Source organism: Orcinus orca, chromosome 21, assembly GCF_937001465.1.
Source record: "Orcinus orca chromosome 21, mOrcOrc1.1, whole genome shotgun sequence".
NCBI lineage: Eukaryota > Metazoa > Chordata > Mammalia > Artiodactyla > Delphinidae > Orcinus > Orcinus orca.
The window spans coordinates 28,993,302-29,016,564 of NC_064579.1; the positions used below are offsets into that span (position 1 = coordinate 28,993,302).

The 23,263-nt window shown below is 53.0% G+C and overlaps 2 protein-coding genes across 2 annotated transcripts in view; both read right to left on the minus strand.

The window, feature by feature from the left end:
* Positions 1-254: 254 nt before the first annotated feature.
* Positions 255-22,563, minus strand: XKR5 (XK related 5). The gene is made up of 7 exons (XM_004280930.3): positions 22,274-22,563; positions 20,227-20,410; positions 13,024-13,208; positions 12,035-12,244; positions 9,651-9,820; positions 5,308-5,419; positions 255-1,774 (listed from the first exon to the last, which is right to left on the minus strand). Exons 1-7 carry the CDS (start codon positions 22,329-22,331, stop codon positions 645-647), a joined length of 2,049 nt encoding a protein of 682 aa, XP_004280978.1. The 5' UTR covers positions 22,332-22,563; the 3' UTR covers positions 255-644.
* Positions 22,454-23,263, minus strand: part of LOC101288435 (putative zinc finger protein 705EP) — a 38,980-nt gene continuing 38,170 nt past the window's right edge. The window contains exon 6 of the mRNA XM_049704295.1: positions 22,454-22,492. Within this exon, the coding sequence (XP_049560252.1) occupies positions 22,454-22,492 (39 nt within the window). The remainder of the gene's footprint in view (positions 22,493-23,263) is intronic.

Consider the following 23,263-nt stretch of genomic DNA (forward strand, 5'->3'; position numbering starts at 1 on the left):
GTTAAAATACATTTTAAACAACTGGATTAATAACCAGTGTCAGGAGCTTGGTGTATCATGAAAACCCAGAACAAAATAGGACTCTGGGTTTTACCTTTGAGTTTCCTAGGAACCACAGTGGGAGACACGAAAGGATCATAGAGTTTGTAAATGGAAGCAGTCACATTTTTTTTTTTTTTTTTGTGGTGCGCGGGCCTCTCACTGCTGTGGCCTCGCCCGTTGCGGAGCAACAGGCTCCAGATGCACAGGCCCAGTGGCCATGGCTCACGGGCCCAGCCACTCCACGGCATGTGGGATCTTCCCGGACCGGGGCACGAACCCGTGTCCCCTGCATCAGCAGGCGGACTCTCAACCACTGCGCCACCAGGGAAGCCCAGCAGTCAATTTTGATTGGAAGCTTTATCTCTACCACCTTCTACACTGTGTTAGAGAATGACTCCTGTGTATATGTGTGGCATGTGGTGTTTGCAGGGGATCTTATCTAATCTAATCTGGTTCTCTCATTCTCTAGCTGTGTGGACAGAAGTCCAGAGGGGATGTGATGTACGCAAGGGTGTAGGTGTCAGAAGTGGGATTCCACCTATCCCGACGCCAATGACCAGCTCGATTAGCTGGTCTGTTGCTTTATCTCACAGTGACTGTGGTCAGATGAAGAAACTTGTCTCGGTCTTCAGCCTTTCCCTCCAGCTGCTGTCCCTGTGGGTGGACTCAGACTTGGGGGTGGACGTGAGGCAGGGCTCCACAGCGGGCCTTGGGCTCACCTTCGGCCATGGCATCTGTGTGCCAGCAGTGGCAGGATGGTTCTGGTCCCTCGCGGATTCCTGCTGACCCCCATGCCCTGAGCCACCCAGGGCTCTGCCACTAGGATGGAAGCTTCTACCTGGGCCGGTGCCTAAGATCGGGCTGATGTTGGCCATGGTGGCGGGAAAGGGCTTGGTGGCCGGCAGAGGTGAGGCAGGCCGGGCAGGGCTGCCCTCCCCCAATCTCCTCCCAGAGACGGACATCGTCAGAGTTGCCCTCCCACCGTCTTGGTGTGAGGACATGGCCCCTTCAGTGGTGGCACTGAAGTAGAGTGTGGAGCTCTCCTGTCCTTCCCCTCCACCCAGCCACCCCCCTGCACCCCTCCCCCGCACCCCAGAAGCAGCCCCATCTCCTTCCTTCGGGCTGCCCTCCTGCTGCATAGCTGACGGCTTCTGGGCAGGAGTTTTGTCATGATCATCGCTGGCAAAAGAGACGTAATTTGAAGTTTCGTCAGCCTCTGCTCTGGGGACAACTCGAAGCTCAGAGCCTTCCTCTGAGGTTAGGGGTTTGTGGGGTGACAATGGGGGCTCTTGCTGGGAGGATGGGGGCTTCCTCTCCTGGTTGCAGTGTTGGCTCAACCCCCATGGAGGGGAACAAAAGAAGCCAGGATTGTCTTCTCCAAAGAGTGCGTTGATCTTTGACACATTTCCCGTTTTCAGGGCAAGTTTCACCAATAGCCAGTGGTGATGGCTGAGGAAAGAGGCCTCCTCAGCCATCTGGCTTTCCATCCCAGCCTGTGGGGGACCCCACTGTGGGCCGGGGGGCTTCCCCAGGCTTGTTAGCACATCACTTTCCTCTTGGCAGGTCCCCAGGCTCTCCGGCCCCTCCCCAGCTGGCCCCGAGGCCCGGGGAGGAGAGTCTCCCTCTGCTTTATCACCCCCTGCAACGCCACAGGACTTCCTTACAAAGCCCTGCCAGATGTCTGTGGATTTAGGATGGAGCAGGCTGTAATAAATGACCAGCGAGACGCTGCCTGAAAAAGAAGAAAAAGAGCACACGGTTATCTTCTTTGAAGTCCTGCGTCCTCGCTGTGGTTTGTAGAATTCCAGGTTCTGCAATTTTGAGTGGAGTCATACAACTTGGGATCCAAAACAGGACTCGTTGGAGCACCAGAACTGGATATTTGGGGGGCATTTAAGTCTTCTCCAGCTCCCATAAGCTGCAACTGCGTCTACACCTGAAAATCTAAGAACAAAGTCTAAGTCCTGTGGATTCTATGGCTTCTTCCTTAAGGGTTGCTCCAACCGAGTCCTCTAGACGTGTGTGTGAGAGACAGAGAGAGGTTTGGTAGAAATGATCATTTTACTCTCAGAAAACTGGGTCAGATACTCAGAATTCAACCATCTACTCACCGGTTGATGGATTCCAAAGCGAGGGGAGGGGGAGGTAAGGAATCATGTCAAAAACAAGACCCAAGCAGAGGTTAAACATACGCATCAAAAACCTCGTATCAAGGAATTTCCATGAACAGCAACAATACTTCCTTTGTGCATAAACATCTTAATCACATTGTTGTCAGGTTCATTTATTTTGATCAGAAGTGTTGGCTACGGCAATAATTCATTTAACAGAGCTTTCCAGTAATCCTCCCACGTTATTTCCAGCTTCCTGTTGTACTGGACCAGGCGCCTGGTTTCAGGGCGCTCGGTATAAACAGCGTGAAACCTGACATAGGCGGGGAAGGAGGGGGGAGAGCATCGCAGGGGCCAGGAAATCGCAGCAGGGATGGAGCTAGAAGGAGCCTAAGAGACGCCCCCTTGCATCCTCTCAGGGTACCTTTGGGGGAATGGAGACAGAATTCCTATGGGATGTGACCGAGTGTTGTTTCTGCAGGGGGCTCGGCTCCGGCCGTTTCTATACGTTGTTCCAAGTTCTCACAGCCAGCGTGAGGGAGGTATTGTCACTCTCCTTCTACAGTGAGCCACCCGAGGCCAAGAAATGGGAGCTGACCCCCTTCTCCCCCATCCTGCAAGTCCCAGGTACATGTGTTCAGCGAAGGTAGACTCTCCCTGAGGCAGCGTGTTTCACCGGGTTCCTGGTTGCAGCCCCAGGCTGGCATGCAGTAGGTACTCAATAAATGCTTATCAAGGGAGCTCAAGATGGCAGCCAGAGTTGCTTCTTTATAGCCTGTGCTCCGCTGACTATAATTCATGTCCCATGTTCCCACTGAGGACTCCCTCCAGCACCACAGGGGAATCAGCTCAGGCTGCCCCAGGAGCCCCACACATTTTAGGAATGGTGTCCGACATCTCTTTTCCAACTGGAGCGTGAAGCAGATTGGGCGGGGGGGACCTTTTTACGTCCGCCCCCGCTGTGCTCACAGGACTCAGTGAGAACTGGAAAATCCGAATGAGTGGTTGGGTTGCCCGGCTTCACCGTCCCTTCATCCCAAGTGTCACGGTGCCCATGCCCCCAGGAAGGATGGCTCGAGCAGTGCTGGGAGCTGCCATGTGAGAGAGCCCGGCCGCTTCATGCCTGGGCACCCCGGGCACTTCCCTGCACCCTGGCGCCTGGCATAGATATTATTATTTTAAAAAGCACCAACCAGCTGTCCTACGATAGGCAGGTGGTTGGCACAATGAGCTTCATCCAAACCACGGACCAGTCCTCAGCAACAAAGGAAGGGATACTGATACACACGAGGGCTCAGAAGAACTGCGGGGAATGGCGCTCCGTGAACCAAACCAATGCCCAAAGCCACACATTGTACAATTCCAGCTGCATAACATCGTTGCAGTGACCAAATCATAGAAATGGAGGACAGGTTAGCGGTCGCCGGGGGTTACAGAGGAGGTGGAGATAAGAGGAAGTGGATATGGTTTTAAAAGAGTAACAGAAGGGTCCTTATGGCCACAGAAGAGTTCTCTCTGCATCTTGAATGTGTCACGTCAACATCCTGGTTCTGATGTTCTGCTGTAGTTTTGCGGGAAGCCACCACTGGGGTACGGGGGAGGGATGCAGGGATCTCTCTGCGTTCTAGCTTTCCCTTCCCTCCCTCCCTCCCTCCCTGCTACCCTTCCTTTCTTCCTTCTTTCCTTCCTTCCTCTCTCTTTCAAACTCTCTCTTTCATGCACAATTTTGAAAATTTTCCCTGTTCCTTACCATAATACCTTCCATCCATCCTCCTAGATCCGACTCTCAAGTTATCTTCTCGTTGAATTACTTTCATCCATCTCCAGCCACATTAGCCGTCCTTGCGTCATTTCTCACTTTACACTCTTTAAAATGTTTTTAAAAAAACATTTATTGATGTGGAGATCTCTGTATTATTTCTGAAAACTTCAATCATCTCAAAGGTAAAAGTTTAATTTGAAAAAGAAGGGCTGACTTGGCCACCGGCATCTCTAACGAGCCTTGGTTCCTGACAACGGAGGGGGTCGAGCTTAAAGGCCACCGCTGGTTCGTGGCCCTCGAATACTTGTTTTATGGCCACGTTTATGAATCTGCTCCGTCCCTGGAAGAGTCATCTTCATGTCTCCAAACGCTGGAAGCTCCGGGGCGTTTCCTCTCCCTGGTCAGTGCTACCCCGACGGGCCTGTCCAAGCCCCGGCTGCTGGCCACGTAAAAGGACCCTACTCCCCGCCACCCATCCTCCTGCGTCAGAGGTCAGGGCTGCCCGGCGGTGCCCCGACTCCCACGCGCTCCCCCCGGGATGTGGGTGGCCAGAGGCAAGGCCTTGGGGCGCGCGCGGGAGCTCGGGCCCCGAGTTGTTGCGAACACCAGGAGAAGCCTCTGCCCTGCACCGTGTTTCAGAAGCGCAAGGACCCACGTGGAACATTCGGCTGTTGTCCTGCAAGCTCTGGCAAAGGCTGCAGAATGAGGGCACCGCCATCGCCGGGCCAGCGCGTGCTGGGGCAGGAGTGCGGGGAGGAGGCCGACAGCAGGGGTGCGTCTTCTGTTATTTTCCAAGTTCAGGAGAGGAGCTCACACCCGATCTGCTAAGCCGGGTTAGCGTGGTGGGCACAGCGTGGACCTTGGAGCCGTTCCCTCATCACGAGACGTAACCGATCACCTTAAACCGCCAGGCCCTATGGCTCTGCCACTCCCAGACCGCCTGACCTCGCGGCATCGCTTAACCTCGCCTTTGCCTCACCCCAGGCTGGGGGGAGCTCAGCCCCTCTCCTAGGGTTCTCGTCGAGACACCGCACGTGTGTGGAGCCAGGAAGGCCCCTGCTCTGCCCCCTGCGCACCCACTGCCTCGATGCTGGGAAAAGAGCGGGAGCTTACGTCCTTGACCCCTGCCAGCGCGCCAGAGAGGGTCCCACCCCCGAGGCAGCCCCTGCCTCACCAGCAGTTCCTCTGAGCACAGCCAAGCAAGGCAGACGGAGGCTGATCCGGTTTCTCGTGCCCCTATGGGAGCGGCCTTGCTGCCCGCAGGGCAGGGAGTTTCCCTGGTCTCCATCCAGCTGCTTCTGAGCACCGTTTCCTACCCTTGGAGGGAGCTTATTGTAAAGAAGCAAGTTGGGGGAGGGAGGGAGGGGCTAGGAAGGAGACGTGGGGTCTTACCGATCAGAAATCCAGACAAGACTCCGGCTACCGTCCACAGGCTGGTCCGCGACGCTCCCTGGAGAAAATCCGTGGCCAGCAGCACGAGGATGGTGTTCTCAAGCAGCATGACCTAGGGCACCAGAAGGAGAGTCAGCACGCTTGGTCGGTGCAGGCGGCCTCGGGACGCTCCCGTCCTGCGATCGGCCGCAGCTCCCTTCAGGGTTGGGGGCTCTGTCCTCGTGCCCACGGGGCCCTCCTGGAAGCAGGGTCAGGGTCGAGGGAGCCTCCCTAGCAACGGGGTGTTCTCCCTGTTCTCAGTGCAGCTCATTAAAATGTCTGCAGAATCATAAACGCACAGGAAATGTAAGGGCACAGCTCACGAGGCTCAGGGGATTCCCTCCAGTGAGTCAGGTGGGGCTGATAGCGACTTTTATTTCCTACTTTATATGCTGCACATTCTCATGTTACATTAACTGTATGCACCTGTTGGCTTTACCATGCAATAATTAAAAGTATCTGCAGAGCTCACAGTGACACTGAATTCCAGTAAGCCATACTCAACACACTTTCGTAACAACTTCAGAATTTTTTTTTCGAATATTTACCTCTTTAAAGGTAAATCTGGCCCCTGGCCACCAGGTGGCAGCAGGGGAGGTACTCTTGCTGGCTGAACAGGAAGTCTTCCTCCCGGGCCTGAAATAAGGGCAGCTCTTACAGAAGGCTCTCCGTACCTCCCGTCCAGGCGGGCTTATTAGCTAAGGTTTCCAAAGCTAATAATTTTAAATATAAGTTAATATAAAAATATTTTAATATAAAATATATCAATATAATACAAAATATATTTCTTAAAATAAGTAAATAAACGGGATGTAATTCAAAGATGATGTATTTAAACACTGTAGGAGACATTTTTTTAAAACCCTGAATTGTCATACTATTATGCTAAAAGTCTTCCAAGGTTTGGCATAGCCATTCACTGGCATCATTTTAACTCTAGAAAGGTCAGATAAGGAGAGAATAAAAAATGATATTAGGGGCTGCTTAAAAATCCTAAGAATACCCACCTCCCCATGCCTTAGGCTCTGGGCAGCTGTGTTTCAAGGGTCCAGCAGATGTTATTTCGGTTCTAAACGGCACTGCCCAGCAGCCCAGCCTGCAGAACTTGGAGGTACCCTCTCTCCTCAAATCAACTACATCTCATCAGCTGTCTGGCCCTCTTGACATATACAAACTCTTAAGTTTGTATATGTCAAAACAAAACAAAACAAAAAAACTGGTAGTGCAGACTGTGGAAAAAAAAAATCCATCTCCTTTTTCCCGTCCTTACTGCCATTTCACAGTTCTTAACTTCCTACTTCCTGTCAGGGTTCTACTGCAGTCTCTCTTCCCCACCATTGTCGGGGTGACCCGTTTCACCTGCACATCAGGCCTTGTCATCCTCCCTAACACACCTGGAAACAGCCCCACCTCCACCCAGCGTCACGTGTCCACTCCTTGACAAGGCAGCGGTCCTCTCGACAGTGTGTCCCGACTCTCCGGTCCAGGGTCACCTTCCTACAGGCTGCCCCCTAAAGGACTGTGACTGTTGATGTTATGTGTCTGCTTGACGGGGTCAAGGGATGCTCAGATGCTGGTAACACATTACTTCTGGGTGTGTCCGTGAGGATGGGAAGAGATTAGCATTTGAATCAGTAGTCTGAGTAAACATCACCTTCACCCATGCAGGTGGGCTCCGTCCAATCTGTTGAGGGTCCGAATAGAAGAAAAGAGAGGAAGAGGGAATTCTCCTTCTCTTCTTGAGCTGAGACATCCACCTTCTCCTGTCCTTGGACACCGACCTCCTGGTTCTTGGTCTTCTGGACTTGGACTAAATTACCACGGGCTTCCCTGGTTCTCCAGCTTGTGGATGGCAGACCGTGGGACTTCTCAGCTTCCATAATTGCATAAGCGAATTCCCATGACAAATCTGCTCTTACCCATCCATACACATCCCATTGGTTCTGTTTGTCTGGAGAACGCTGACAAATGCAGTGACTTTCCACTGACAAAGACCCTCTTCTTGACCAAACGACTCAGACAGGCTCCCCTAAGCCCTCTTCTGGACGAGGCCTCAGCCTTGGCCTATAAAAACTGCAGACTCGTAGCAGAAACGATTTTGCCCACCTCTGCACATTAAGAGACCCGAAGCAACACTACCATAGTTTCTAACAGCTCAAGCCTGCCCCCCTAGCATGATGACCCCAGCTGCAGTTAAGTCCCTGCTTAAGAAAGCTCAGGGCTGCCAGGAGAACTTACCGTTCATTCCAGCCAACATCTGGTCACAGGCAGATGGGCCCTGAACCTCCTCTTAGGGGGCGTTACCTCAGAAAGTCTGCGATTATAAATCCTTTCTCTGTCCCTTTGAAACGTACATCTTTTACCACCCAGAGCTGTCTTCTCCAGGACCTGAGGACCATCTCTCTGAAACCCACACATCCCAGGAGACGACTCTCCCAGCCTGTGAGCTCCCTGCTCTAAGGTGTGTGAACACTCTTCACGACAGAGACGGGAAGTGTGTTTCTCATCCCGAAAGTGCCAACTAACACCCCAGATGGTGAGGTCGCACTGACCACACCCCTTCACTCCCCGACTCTGCTGGAGCCCACGCTGTCCCACGCCGTTCTCCCTTTAAAATATGCAGTCACCTCTGCACAAATTGAGGTCGGGGTCAGTCCACGCTGGACCCCTTTCCTTGTTGCGACTGACTTAATAGAATCTGTTTTCATCGCCGTCAACTGGCGTCCGGGTGTGTTTAACTCGGTACCGTCCACACTGGCCTTCCTATGGCCTCCCCGCACCCCGTGGCCTTCATTTTGCTTCTGCGTCTTTGCCACTCCACACTTGAAACTTCTGTAGCGTCTAAGTTCTGTCTTTTCCTATTCAATCACTCTGAACTCAGTGGTCCGGTGACTAGGACAGCTGCAAAGAATTAAGCATTTGTTTCCCTTCCTTATGTAACAGCCCCCAGAACTCCTGGCACAAGGGTGTGAACGTGACAAAAACAAAGAAAGAAAAGCAGCAACTGTGAAACGTCTCCTTACGTAGTACTGCTTCTCAGGCCGCCCATGGGCATCGGCACGTGAACACGCTGCTCCGGTGAACGGACGATGGAAAAGTGACCCTCAGGTTTATTCACGGTGCATGGGGGCGGGGCCCTGCCACACACTCAGCCCTCACCCCCCGCAGTGAGATGGGCCTTCTTACTCCCGGTTTCCAGATGTGGAAACTGAGGCTTGGTGGGGCTCTGTGACTCGTTCAACATCACAGGTCCCCTTTGGTCTGTGGGCCCCGTGGTCTATGGGGTCACCAAGCTCTACGGTGCTCTCTTAAAACCAGGAGGTGACCAACGCCGCCCACCTGCTGCTAGACAGGAGCTGCACCTCCAGGCTCTTCTCTTTGTTCCCCCCTCCATCCTGGAGCGCCTGCACCCCTGAAAGTCTCTTCAACTTTTTGTATTAGTAACAGCCACTATTTGCTGGTTATTTCAGCCCAAGTTGTTTATTATTTAATCTTCCCAGGGACCCTGAAAAGCAGGTAGGTCTTACATCACTGTCACAGGGACACCGAGAGGTGGGTGGCTATGTCCTGATGTGCTGATGAAAAGATAGGTCCAGAGAGTTTAAATTCTTGGCCACGTCATTTGGTGACAATTAATGGTACAGCCAGCGTCCCACGTAAGCCCGTCTGATTCCAGAGCCTGTGCTCCGAAGCCCTGGCTGGTCCTCTCTCCTTTGCCATTTGCAATGCAGTTCAACTTCCCCCTTCTCATCAAAAGTGTCCCCGGTCATCCCAGTGGGAAGTGGCACTCCTGTGAGATTCAGACGCTGCTTTCTCTGCCAGCATTTGTCCACATTCTGCCTCTTTTTAAAACTTGTTTGGGTAGAAGCTTATCTCCTCCATGGGACCAGAAGCGGCCTGCAGGCAGGCATTACGTCATCTTTGTGCTTTTCACACTCTCTAGGACCACAGCTGTAACTCAGTGATTGAGCTGATTAACAAGGGCATCGCGTATATGACACAGAATAGAACTGTGATTGTATTTATCAGATGGGCTGACGTAGAGAGCGGCTGAAAAACATCGCCAAAGGCGCCACAATCCTTGCCGCGGTAACTACGTGGAAACGACTGGACGTCAGGTTGCTATTTTCAGAGCCCATCATCTCTGTTCAAGACTATAATTCCCTTTAGATTTTTTCCTAAAATTAAGCTATTCCTTCTTAATAGATATGTGTGCTCAAGCGCACACACACACACGCATGCACGCACACGTTCCACGTATACAGTAAAAGCTGGGATTAAACAAAACCGTCATCACCACTTGCCGTGTAGAACGTGGCCATCCGGCTTCGGGAAGGGCTGTCCCAGAAGTTGAGGTAGCAGAGGATGTACACGGCACCCGTGAGCAGGTTGAAGAGCCTCCAGCGGCAGGTGCTGTCCACGATGTCACTCTGCTGAGCCACGAGCCAGAACGTCATCACCAGCCAGTGGGCACCTGCAGAGAGCGGCCTCGGAAGTCAGGGTCCTCGGGGTGGGGGGCGCTGAGGGAGGAGACGGGGCGGGGGTAGGGCAGGAACTCGGAAACCAGCGCCTGTAGCCCTCCTCTCTGTTCTGACTGCATCTGACTCGGCACCCAAGAAAACAAATGAAAACCCAGAAGAGATTCAAGGGCCACAGAAAACCCACACTTTTTATTTTGATCCTCATGAAGGGTAGCTGACGTAATTTGGAGATGAGCAAACAAAGACTAGCTTCTGTAACACTCACTAAATATTGCGTACTTAGGCCTTTTTAGTTCCAGAAAGTGTTTAAAGAGCCAGTGACAAAACTGATTGCTCACTGTTTTTTAATCCCTGCTCGAAGGGCTAAAACCCTCCACATCCAAAGGAAAGATCTCTATGCGGTCCAGCCGTGATATTTGTTCCTATAGTTTAGGAGGAATAATGTCATACTGGAGTTTGAACTGAACTTTTTTTAAAAAACGAATTTAAAAAACCTAATGTCTCTTTAGGAACACAATTTCTTTCATAGATTTCTGCTTTCTGCCAATAAATGTATCCGTGCTTGTTCTAGGCTCAAGTCTAAATATGTCTCAGTGCTTCTTGTTCCTTCTTGTAGAGGGTGTTCCCTGATGACCGGAAGAGATTCCTCTCTGGGCAGGGACACACAGGCCCCCTGCAGGCATCCTGCATCACCAGGCAGACTCCCTGTCATCACTGGTCAAACCAGGTGCGGCTAGACTGAGGGCTGAGGGGGGCTTTGGATTCAGTGGAAATGTCCTGTTTGAAACAGAGAAGACGGCTAAAACTCAGCATTTGAATAACATGGAGGGCTTTGGGAGGCTATGAGTGACAGCACAGTATGTACTGCACGTTTCTGTATTGCGTCAGGGCACGTGGGACCCTGTGCCTCCCTCCTGTTTAAGTGTCAGTTTTACTGAGGATTTTCAGCCCATGATACAGAATGTGGAGCCCTCACAGCAGCTAGAGCTGCGCTCTGGGGCTGGCTGGTCCTGTGAGCGCTGGGCTCTCTGAGCTGCAGGTGCGTTTCTCCAAAGAGACCCTGCATGCATTCCTCCTCTCCCTGGACACTCGTGGGCTGAATATTCCTCCACATTCTTGAACTTGGGCTGGCCGAGACCGCTTTGCCAGGCAGAATACAGCAGAAGCCATGCTGATCCAGTTCCGGGCCATTCCACCCCCTTTCTCTTGGAATGCTCAGCTGACATGTCCGAATCCAGATGACTTTGCCGAAGAGAAAGGGTGGAGGAGCCCTGGGTGCCAGACGTCTGTACAGCCAGCCCAGTGGCCCCGGGCAAGAACCCCCCGCGGAGCCCAGTCAGCCCTCAGAACCGGGGCTGTTGATCATGAATGGTTCTTTTTTTTTTTTTTGCGGTACGCGGGCCTCTCACTGTTGTGGCCTCTTCCATTGCGGAGCACAGGCTCCGGACGCACAGGCTCAGTGGCCATGGCTCATGGGCCCAGCCGCTCCGCGGCATGTGGGATCTTCCCGGACTGGGGCACGAACCCGTGTCCCCTGCATCGGCAGGCGGCTCTCAACCACTGCGCCACCAGGGAAGCCCTATTGATTTGTTTTTATAGACACATGCAAAGTACGATTAAGTAAAAGGTTGAATAAGTCAAGTCTACTTCGGTTTTGGGTGAAAACTACATGGTGGTCTGCTACATTATCATCTGTAATTTTAGCAAATATTTTATAATTTAAAAACATTTAATAATTATAATAAATGAGTTATATTGTGCTCAATATAAGTGCTCAATAAATACAAGGAACTATCACATTCTTATGTTAGAAAACCCATCTTTAGACTGGTAACAAAAAATGCACAACAATTTCTAAAACAAACGTGATGGTTATATATATATATATATATATATATATATGGGGTTTTTTGAGTTTTTTTGGTTTTTTTTGCGGTACGCGGGCCTCTCACTGTTGTGGCCTCTCTTCCATTGCGGAGCACAGGCTCCGGACGCACAGGCTCAGCGGCCATGGCTCACGGGCCCAGCCGCTCCGCGGCATGTGGGATCTTCCCAGACCGGGGCACGAACCCGCGTCCCCTGCATCAGCAGGCGGACTCCCAACCACTGCGCCACCAGGGAAGCCCCATGAATGGTTCTTGTAAGGCATTAAGTTCGGGGTGGTTTGTCAGGCCCCAATAGATAGTCGGAACGTACGCTCAGCTCACCTGCAACAACCAGAACCCAGACGCGGTAAACTTGGAAGAACAGAACCAGACTCAGAACGCGGGCTCCCACCATGCCCATCCTCCAGAGCAGCTGGCAGCCGAGGGCCGTCCACGGCATGGAGAGGTGACCCGGCTTCATGGCGCCCATGGCACGAGCATAGCACACCAGGGCCCAGGACAGCACAGACCAGGAGCACAGCGCACTCATCCCTGGAAGCGAAGCGCACAGGACAGCCTAGTATTTACAGGACGTTAACCCTTAACAAAATCTGACTCCTCAGAGGGCATCGTCCCCTCTGTGCAAACACTCATGTCTTTCTCTGCTCTGAAGAAAAGAGGGTGTGCAGCAGAGCTTTCCTCTGCTTAACACATGGGCGTTTGTCCCCTCAGGTGGGCTGGGCTCTCCGTGTTCACCCTTTAAGAAAAGCATCCCAGTCACTGCTCCTCAGGCACCTCTGGTTTATGACGAAGCAGATCCTAACGGCTCTGAACGTGCTATTTCATCCCAGACGCACTTTGCCATTCAATCCATATAAAGGAGGTTTAATCAGAGAAATGAGACCAGGACATCCAATGGTTCCAGCCCATAGGAGAGAGCCTGCCCCCTGGAGTGAGAGCCAGCAGAGGATGCATGTTTGCTGGGGCCCGAGTTGCTGTTTCCACGGCTCTCAAGGTGTGAGGCTCAGACTGCAGAGTTAGTCCCGGGGGAAACAGACACCCTGATTTCGCAAGAGGCAGCACGCGGCACCTTCCCAAGGTGCTTTCAGGGTCATCTGACTATTTCTGTCCCATGGACCGAACCCCACGAAGGAAGCCGACCCCCGGGAACTCATCGCCCCAAACAAAAGCCAGTATTAACCATTCCCTTGGGCTGCCCTAATTCTCCCAAACAGGAAATCTTAGGTTGCCAGGTTTTGCTAAATAAGGGGTTTCCTTCTGTCCGCCTTGAGAAGTCGGACAGTCTGAGGTCAGTGGTAGGAGACACTCACCCGGCACGATACCAGTGAAGTCCGAGGCGAGAAAGACATATGTTTGAAGCAGCAGGTGGGGCCCGACCTGCAGCAGGGCTTCCAGGAGGCGCAGGGCCGACAGGTCGGCCTCCTGCATCCGCAGCTGGCCCCAGGCGGGGGCCTCCCCTTCCTTCCGGAGAACAGGGGCCACGGCGTCCCAGTGCCTGAGGAAGAGGAGAACCCAGCACTCAGAACCACACCGTGATAGCTTAAACAGGAACCCCCTTCTCTGGTTTATCGCGTAGAGACCGATAGCTTTCCAGGGGTTAACTGATCGCATCTACACCCCAAGTCCCTGAGCTCTGACTCCAGAGTGAAGGTGGCACGTCTGACCCAAGTGCTGCAGCAGGTGACCTTGCCCAGCAAGGCCCGGCCAGCGGAACACACTCTGGCCACACGTGGAAGGGGTGCTAGGCCGGGAGCCTGGACCACACAGGTTTGCTGCGGGCTCTCTCTGAGCCCCGCAAAGTTTAGCGCTAACCCTGAACTACCTCCCCGGCCCCAGGGCCTCTCGGGATGGGAATTAATCCACTTCCGCTGGACAGCGGGAAGGGCAGGGCACCATCGTGGGGTGTGCAAGGACGGGCTGCCCTGGCTGCAGGGACACACGTCCAGGAAAGGGAGTCAGTGCAAGAGAAGAAAAAGGAGGAAGTGCGCCTGTTTCATTCTACTTCCCCCAAACCCACCCTAGAAATGTTTCTGATGCTTCCATCTTACGAAAGCCGTCTGGAGGTACCACGGGTCGCTGTCCCGCGCCCCCAGGAGGGTCGCGCACGTATAAAAACGACACCGTTCCCCAGGCACGTGTGGGCTCTGGGGACTTCGGGTTTTCACAGCAGTTTCCCACTCACGCGCCCAGAAGCAGGAACACGGTGATCCCTACACCTGCCTGCAGCAGGGGCTGGCGTGCCTGCCAAGTCCATGTGCAATTGCGAACTTCTGTCCTGTCCAAGTTCAGAAAAACTGGGAATCGTTTTAATTTACCGACTCCTGAAAGAGAGCTGAGTGCGCCTTTCAAGTTACCCCAAACGCCCCCACCTCTGATCTCCGGCCAACATTTCTACGGCCAGAGCAGAAGGGGGTCCTCTTTGAAATGGCTTTGTTCAGGGTACACAGGGCCCAGGAAAGACACTTAAGAAAGACAGCTTTCCTCTTTCATGATTTGGATCCTGGAGTGAACTGATTTCTTACTGAGTCTTTGAAGCCGTGATCTCTGACCCAGATATAATGTTACGAAAAAGCATATGGGGCTTCCCTGGTGGCGCAGTGGTCAAGAATCCGCCTGCCAAGGCAGGGGACACGGGTTCGAGCCCTGGTCCTGGAGGATCCCATATGCCGCGGAGCAGCTAAGCCCGTGCGTCACAACTACTGAGCCTGAGCTCTAGAGCCCACGAGCCACAACTACTGAGCCCGTGCACCACAACTACTGAGTCTGAGCTCTAGAGCCCGTGAGCCACAACTACTGAGCCCGCGCGCCTAGAGCCCGTGCTCTGCAACGAGAAGCCACCGCAATGAGAAGACCGCGCACCGCAACGAAGAGTAGCCCCCGCTCGCCACAACTAGGGAAAGCCTGCGTGCAGTAACGAAGACCCAACACAGCCAAAAATAAATAAATTTATTAAAAAAAAAAAGCATATGAAGTTGAATACGGTAGCTTCCCTTTCAGTCCTGAATCCTCCATTCTGGGGACGTGCCAATCTCCCTTCCTACCCTCCCAGCCGCCTCCATTCATTCCATGTCCATCCTATTGGGCTGCTCCCACCTGCTGGAGACTGCAGAGGGTGCAAACGAAATTGAAGACCTTCTCCGGAAGCCCACGATTCAGTTGTGGAAAGCAAGCCATACACATGCGCAAAGTTTTAAGCAGGAAGAAAGACGTGTGAAAACGAGAGGGGCGGAAGGGGTCCCGGGGAGAGAGGAAAACATATTCAGGGAAAGGAGGGATGGGCATACTCAGGACAGGGACAAAGCCTGAGGGAGCACGGTGGCGCCGGCGGGGGCAGGAGAAGGGCCACTGAAACGGCGGTCCATCCTGGGGCAGCAGAGGCCTCTTCTGGCCCAGCTGAGGAGTTGGGTGTCCCTCCTGGACCAGTGGGAAATGGAGAACCAGTGGGAATGCAATCCACCTGGTTTTCGGAATCGCGTTTCTGGAACCTGCTGCAGGGGGAGGGACTCAGGCTGAGATCACTGGTTAGGGGGCTTCGGGGGGCCCAGGTGAAAGCGGAGGTACGGGGTGGTGAGTGGGAGGAGGAGGGCGGAGGTGGGAATGGATTCTCTCCTTCCAGGTACTCACCAGCTCCTGCCCGGATTTCTGGCCGCCTGCCTGGCCCTTGGACTCTCCCTTCTCAGTTCCTTTCCTGTGCCATCTCTAAGGGCCTTATCTGACCAGTTTACTCCTTTACTTAAACCTTTCCAGTGGCTCTCAAACCCCTTACCTGGTGGACAAGTTCCTTCATGGTCCAGCCCAGTCCGTCTCCGTCCACATTGCTCTCGTCCAGAAAATCCTTACCCCGCACTCACAGCACAACAGACTTCTAGTTTTCCAAAACCACCACTTCCAGCACTTCCTTCTGCAGCAGCTTTGCTGTTGCCTGGGTCCGAAGTGCCTCCCCTTCCCACGTGCTTCCAAGTCCACCTCATTCTTCAGCCCTCCCACGACGGCTCCTGTGTCCGGATGGCGGTTCCAGACGTGAGCACCATCAGAGTCACCAGGTAGGCTGTTGAAAGACAGGTTGCCCGGCCCCAGGCCTAGAATTTCTGATTAAACAGACGTGTTTGGAGAATTATGAGGAGTTTGCCGTGATGCCATGTGGGTCCCGGTGAAGCTCGAGAATTTGCGTTTTTAACGAGTTTCGGGTGATGAAGACGTCGCTGGTCCAGGGATGCACCGTGGCAAACCCTGGGGCTCGCAGCATCCTGTGAACATCTCTCTCTTCTTCTAATTCACTGTTCCAGCTCTGTTCACAATTTGGCCTCAGACTGTGCCTTAATCACGTGTCTCCAGTCCCTTTGGTCACACAAGGTTAGTAAACATGAACGAATAAATACCGAGCATATTGAGCTGTGTTGATGGTGGTCTAAGATTTCTCGTTGCACTAAGGACAACATGCACTAAAAATTGACGTTTGTTAACACGTTTAATTAAACTAACTTGGTCTTTGGAATGATGTCTCTCAGCAAGCTCCACTGAACAGCTTAAATAAAAAACCAAACGTATCCGCTTCCCCCGGAATAGTCTATCGTAGCCCCACAAGGTGAAGAATTAGTGATGCTCCTCTCCATCTTAACACTTTATGGTGACGTGAAAGCTGAGGCAGTGAACGGTGGAGGTTTCCACTAGGACTATACATTTTTTTCAACTTTTTAAAATTGCGGTAAAATGCACATAACATAAAACGTATCATCTTTACCGTTTCATGAGTACAGTTCAGTGACGTTAATAATTTAAATTTCATAATTGAATAGATTATTGACAATTTGCAATAATTCATAACGGTGTGCCACCATCACCACCATCGTCCCCTGTAACTCTTTTCATCTTGTAAAACTGAAACTCTGTCCCCATTAAACAATAAGTCCCCGTTCCCTCCTCCCCCGGCCCCTGGCACCCCCCATCCTACTTTCTGTCTCTATGAACCTGACTACTCTAGGTGCCGCATGTAAGTGGAATTATGTATTTGTCTTTTGCGTGGCTTACTGCATCATGTCCTCCAGAGTCATCCACGTTGTAGCATATTACAGAATTTCATTCCTTTTTTCCATTGTATGTACAGACCACATTTTGCTTATCCATCATCTGTTAATAGACATGTGGTTTGTTTCATGTTTTGGCTACTGGGAATAATGCTGCCAGGAACATGGGTGTACAAAGATCTCTTCCAGACCCTGCTTTCAACTTGTTTGGATATATACCCAGAAGTGGAATCGCAGGATTATCTGGTACTTCTATGTTTAATTTTGTGAGGAACTACCATTCTGTTTTCCACAGTGGCTGCACCATTTTACATTTCCACCATCAGTGTGCAAAAGCTCCAGTTTCTCCACATCCTTGCCAACACTTGTTTACTGGGGTTTTTTTTTAAACAGATTGATGTTGAATAGAACTTTTTTGGTTTGTTTTTGTTATCTGGAACTTAGATTATGCAATCATTCCAGTACCTATTTAATTAATTAATTTATTTTTGCTGTGTTGGGTCTTCGTTTCTGCGCGAGGTCTTTCTCCAGTTGTGGCAAGCGGGGGGCCACTCCTAATCGCGGTGCGCGGGCCTCTCACCATCGCGGCCTCTCCCGTTGCGGAGCACAGGCTCCAGACGCGCAGGCTCAGCAGTTGTGGCTCACGGGCCTAGTTGCTCCGCGGCACGTGGGATCCTCCCAGACCAGGGCTCGAACCCGTGTCCCCTGCATTAGCAGGCAGATTCTCAACCACTGCGCCACCAGGGAAGCCCTGTGTTTTTTTTGTTTTTTTGTTTTTAAATTTATTTATTTATGGCTGTGTTGGGTCTTCGTTGCTGCCCAGGGGCTTTCTCTAGTTGCTGCAAGCGGGGGCTGCTCTTCCTTGCGGTGCACGGGCTTCTCATTGCAGTGGCTTCTCTTGTTGCGGAGCACGGGCTCTAGGCATGTGGGCTCAGTATTTGTAGCTCGCGGGCTTGAGAGCGCAGGCTCAGTAGTTGTGGCGCACGGGCTTAGTTGCACCACAGCATGTGGGATCTTCCCGGACCAGGGCTCAAACCCCTGTCCCCTGCATTGGCAGGCGGATTCTCAACCACTGCGCCACCCGGGAAGCCCTACGTTTATGTTTTAAGTCCTTGCCTTTTTTACAAGCCACTTCATGAGGTTTGCGTTTAATTGGTTTTTTGCTGTCAGTAGATTCTTCTGCATTGCGTTACGACCCCTTTCTAAATGCTGTTTGTATAGGGCTGTGCAAACAGAACTGTTTTGGCTCCTCCTACAGGTGCTTTCGCTGAACTGCAGTTTTCTGAGCGGCTTCTTTGCTGGCCCTGACTGGGAATCGGTCTTGCGAAGTTCCGTGTGGATGTGCTGAAAGACACTCCATTACCCAGTGTCTTCTTTGCGAAAGCCCAATGAGCTGGTTGCAGGATAGGGAATAGATTTCTTGTTTTCTACTTTAACTTTCAAAGTTTTCTTCTAAGGAAGTAGATTTCCATTTGTTTGGTTTATTTTCTATCGCAGAAGCATTGCAAAACCATGTAGCTTCTTACGCTGGTTACAAAACTGAGAGACAAATCTGCGGTTCACCGTGAGCAAGGGTAATTGTGCATTTTCTGGCGTTACCTTCATTTCCAACATCCCCTTCCGTTTCCTGACTCTTCTCACTTCTTTTCTTTTTTCATGCCTTTTTTTTTGTCCTTTTAAATTATACATATATATTTTTAGTCACCTTAACTTTTTTTTTTTTTTTGGCCGCACAGAGCAGCATACGGAATCTTAGTTCCCTGACCAGGGATCGAACCTGTGTCCCCTGCAGTGGGAGCGCAGTCTGAAACACTGGACTGCCAGGGAAGTCCCACTAACTTCTTTTTTTAAATAAGAAGAGATATAGATGACTAGTTGTTTTTCCTAATTTCTAATTTTCCTGTCTCTCTTCATTTACCCATTTTAGTTTTTTAAAAAAATATATTTAGTATTCATGGCATCATCTGAGAAACTTGGGGAAGATGAGCGGGGGTCAGTATTGGACACCAGCATGGAAGTGGATACATGTGAGCCTGACGCTGCCCCATCTCTGAAGAAGGCACTGGATCAAATGGGACCAAGGGTCCCCCCAGAGCCCCAGAAGACAGATCTATCTGACAGTTATTCAGGAGGCTTCTCTCAAGTGACTGGCCCTGACTTCAATCTTCTTTTGAGCTATGACATGTTTGCTTAGGGGAGAGTTGATTCATTTTTTTTCAATAGGTGCTCTGTCCTTGAGGTCGCAAACTTGATGACTATAACGTACCACGTGGTCCCTGGAAGGACCGGAGCCCTTAATGGTTTTCATACCAAGTTGGGCAGACAGAAGGGTCAGCACATGTGGGTAGCGCCCAGTACAGGCTCCGATCCTCCCTGAGTCCAACAGGAAAGCCAGCTCTGCTCTCTTCCCACTGGTCAGAGTCCTATCGTTTCAGAGGAACCACATGGCTTGAACACAAAGGCTCAGCTTTAGGTAAAACTGCTGTAGCTGAGAATGCTTCTGCTGCCTTTAGAGATGTAGGGTTCCAGCTCCGAGGGGCCCAGAGAAATTCGGGTGGTTGGGTGATGTCTTTATCAGAAGTACCCTCTGCCTCCAAGCTGAGATTCATTCCCTCCTCAGACGCAGCTGGGAAATCAGAAAACTCACTTCAGCGCCTCCAGAGAAAGCCTTGGGCATGGCTTGAAGGCATAAACCACCCAGGACAGCCAGCAGCGCAGCCCGAGATCTGAGACTTGGCCGTGACTCCTGATAGCCTTTCTATCCTCAGCGTCTACAAGTTCATGTGCTCTTGAGCCGGAGGCCGTCACCGATCTGATCTCCCAATTTTCTCCCTTTCAAAATTCCTGGCAACTCTATGGGATTACGAGGCTGCTGAGAGCTGAAATTTGCCCCAGTGTAAGCTCACTGCCGCATCTCCCCTGACCCTCCAGGAATCCAGGTATCCCAGGGAAAATGACACCTCACCTGCTGCACTGGTGGGCCAAAGCCGAGCCTGCTGAGCGCTAGGCCTGCCCAGGATGCCTTTTTATGGAAAAATGTGGCCCTGGCACCCAGATGGCTTCTTCTCGCAATAAAAGCTTAATGCAAATGTTACCAGGCCGACCCCACTGCTGAGTCTGCTTAAATCTGTGTCACCCTCCTGGAGTGAGGGAGTAGGTGTTTACAGGGACCGGCCCTAACTGAGTCACTTTCCATGGCTCTAAAGGCGAGATCAACTGAATTAAACACGAGCACATAGGATTTGGCCCAAGTCAAGAAAAAGGTTTTGAAGGGTCACGGCTCCTTCTGGTAGGAGGCCCTTGAGGATGCTCAAGGAAGTTCAGGCTCAGTGAGGGGACAAATATCAGAGCAAATGTTCAAAGAGGTGGCTTCCAACGTTCTCCCAAGCCTGCACTTTTGTGACCCTAAGGATGGAATACATATGCGCAGAAGAACCCTCCTATCGCACGTGTGAAATCACGCTTCAGGGCTGAAAGGGGCTGCCTTACCGCTTCCACACGCCAAGCTGGAGGAGGTGCAGCACCACCAACGAGCAGCGACTTTGATGTCCATCTTCTCGGAACCAAAGGTAGCTCAGGCCCTGGACCAGGAAGCCAGGTAGTAGCACAGAGAGGGCCAGCCACCCCCAGAGGAGCCGGCCTGTGGTGAAGTAGTAAACCACGGTGCAGAGGCCTGGGGACCAGAGGAAGGACCAGAGGGTTAGTGGAAGGCAGGAGGGAGGGACCAGCAAACGCTGTGTCCCTACAGCCAGCAGTGCCGCCTGCTACACCTAGCCTGGAGTGGGCAGAGCCCGCGGGCAGTCTAGACCGGAATGAGGTCGAATGAAAGCGCCAGAGCTTCCCAGAGGATCCCAAAGGCCAGACACCATAGCTGTACAAAGGGACTGTTGGATCGCATAGGACAGCGTGCAAAAAAACCCACAAACACCTGTACTTAGTATGGGCTCAAAAATGTAAAACGTCCTCTCTGGGGGCGGCTTCATTTATTTTATTTTCGAGGGTTGTAGGATAGGGTCAGGGAATGGAAAGAGCTTGATAAATCTAGGTTAGGATCCGCCCTCCCTGATGAATGACAATAGACGTGGGTGCTTACCTCTGTCCAGTACTAGCAGGTGCTCGGGACTCACAGTAATTGTTTTACAGGACTATTGCTTGGGCTCCCCAGTGTTAGAGTTTAACGTGGATTTATGGGCACGTAAAGCTGTGAACTGCGGCGGTAAGAGAGCGCTGCCCCAGGTACAGACGGGAACCCTGCAGGTTCCCCGAGAAGCCACTCCTTGGTGCCCAGGCTCTGTCTCTTGCGCTAACCACCCGGCACACAAGGCAAACCAGGAGCCCCAGGCACCAGAAGCCTCTGGGGGAGTCACCGCCCTGCCCAGTCTGAGGAACGCTGAGGCCCAGGCGTTCCTAGCTGGGAGGGAAGGAGGACCCCACGTCCGCGGGGCCACCTGGGGTGGGTGCTGAGACCCGGGGTCCTGTCTCATCTTAGCCCTGCTCAGTGGCGGCGCTGGAACCCGGAGCTCTGGAGCCGATCTCAACGTGGGACCTCCTCTGGGCGCCTCTGAAACCTCATGGCGGGGACGACCCCGGGGGGCCTTCGTGGACCGCGGTTCAAACAAGGGACCCGCCGACGCGGCGCGGGGGCAACTCCCTCCCAGGAAAAAGTGCAGAGCCAGAGCCCGCCGGGGTCCCCAAGTGCCTGCGAGCTGGGGAGTGGCGAGGAACGCTGGGGGGTCTGGATGCTGAAGCCCCGTTAATTCCACTCCCCCCACCCCTCCCCCCATCTGCGGGGGCCCCGCGAGGATAAAGCGGCTGCAGGGAGCCGGGCGGCAGCGGGCGGAGGCTTCCGCTCCGGCACCGAAGGAGTTACAAGTTCAAACTGGAAAGGCGCTGAACCGCCCCGCCCTCGGGCCCCGCCTCGCCCGGCGGACCGCGCTCCCGACGCGACTACCGCGTCCCGCGCCCGCCGCCTGCGGTCCAGCTGTAGACCGTCCTCCCTCCAGAGCTCCGCGGAAGCCAAGCCCAGTCCCACCACAACCTGGCCCCAAGCGGCTTCCCCCGCCGCCCAGACCCCCAGGCCGGCCGGATAGTGGGGAGAGCAGGGCGCCCCCAGGCCCGCGTGCAGCGCCTCGGGCACCTGCGGCACTTTGCCGAGTTCTGGAGGCCTTTCTGGAGGGAAGGGGGGGGCCACGTGTGCCGCGACTCCTGCAGAGGATCATGCACCCGCTGGAGGGGGAGGGGGGAGGATCGTGCACCCGCCGCGGAGGGGCCTCAGATACAAGGGGACCACGCATGCAAGGGGGAGGGGGCGGAGGGGGAGCGGCATTCATCCTCGGGGGCAATCACGCATCCCCGGGAGGGTCGTGCATTCGCGGGGATCTACCAGGGACTGGGCGGGTGGGATGCCACCGTGCGTGCACTGGCGCGCAGTGCTGGGCGCAGGCGGGGAGAGGCCGCCGCCGTGGCCGGGGTGGCGTGTGGGTCCCCGGGCGTCAGGATGGGTCGGAGGGGTGAGCGTGGCCTGCCCGGCACTCACGCGCGCTCTGCTCGGCCGCCAGCAGCAGGGCGGAGAGGCCCAGGACCCCCGCGTGCATCCTCTGCGCCCGCCGCGCCGCTGGCCTGCCTCCCGGGCCCCCGCCCCTTCCCCTCCGGCCGCCCCGAGACGGGGAGGGTTCCGGCCGGAGACCCGACTGCAGGATGCATTTCGGCTGAGCCTTTAGGCGCAGAGTGTCTCGTCCTGGGTTTTCCCGAGTAGCTAGACGGGTCGGAGGGAGGCAGGGAGGGGGGCAGAGTTGTCTGCTTCCTAAGCAGGGAAAGTACCGATTACACCCGGCCTCTAGATGTGCGCAAAAGCAGTTCCTCTGCCGTCCCCCAACCTTATAACGGGCCCTGGAAAAGTACTACGTGAACCTTAGGACCGCAGGTCGGTGGTCAGCAGGAAGTTAAATTGGCCACCGCCTCCGGAGCCGCTGAAAGGCAGTCTGGTCAACCACTAGGCAGAGAGCACATGTAGGTCTATGGAAGGAGTTGAGTTAGAACTGTTCATTAGTCTTTTCAAAATCTTAGAGAGCATGTAAACTGATATCTTCTCCTGTATCTCACTCTCAACTCCATCCCAATCTCTGTCCTCACAAAAGGTTTTTTTTCCACCTGGGCTTCAGGGTTAATCAAGATTCCCATGCACAAGAAGTAAACCTGCCCACTGGAAAACCTTCTTCCAGAACATACATCTATCTATCTATCCATCCATCCATCCATCTATCTAACTGTGGTGTAAAGGAGGAGTGGTATTTAGTCATGATGATGCTGAGATGAAGTTGGGATCTTTAACTTTTAAAGCAGACAGTTATCCAAACCATTCCTCCTTTTGATTTGGGGGGAGTTTTCCACCTCCATCAAGGATTTGCCACGTCCAAACCATCTTGCTGCGCTGATCCCACTAGTTTAATGAGATGGAGTACCCCCTCCTTCCCTACAAAAGCCCTGCAGGAGAAAGAGCCACAGTTGAAGAACTTACATCTTGAAG

Excerpts from the sequence above, each read along its gene's own strand:
- XKR5 (XM_004280930.3), bottom strand. The coding sequence starts at position 22,331 with ATGCACGCGGGGGTCCTGGGCCTCTCCGCCCTGCTGCTGGCGGCCGAG. Across the intron at positions 20,411-22,273 it reads GGCGGCCGAGCAGAGCGCGC|GCCTCTGCACCGTGGTTTAC; the intron begins GTGAGTGCCGGG and ends TCTGGTCCCCAG. Across the intron at positions 13,209-20,226 it reads CAGCTTGGCGTGTGGAAGCG|GCACTGGGACGCCGTGGCCC; the intron begins GTAAGGCAGCCC and ends CCTCTTCCTCAG.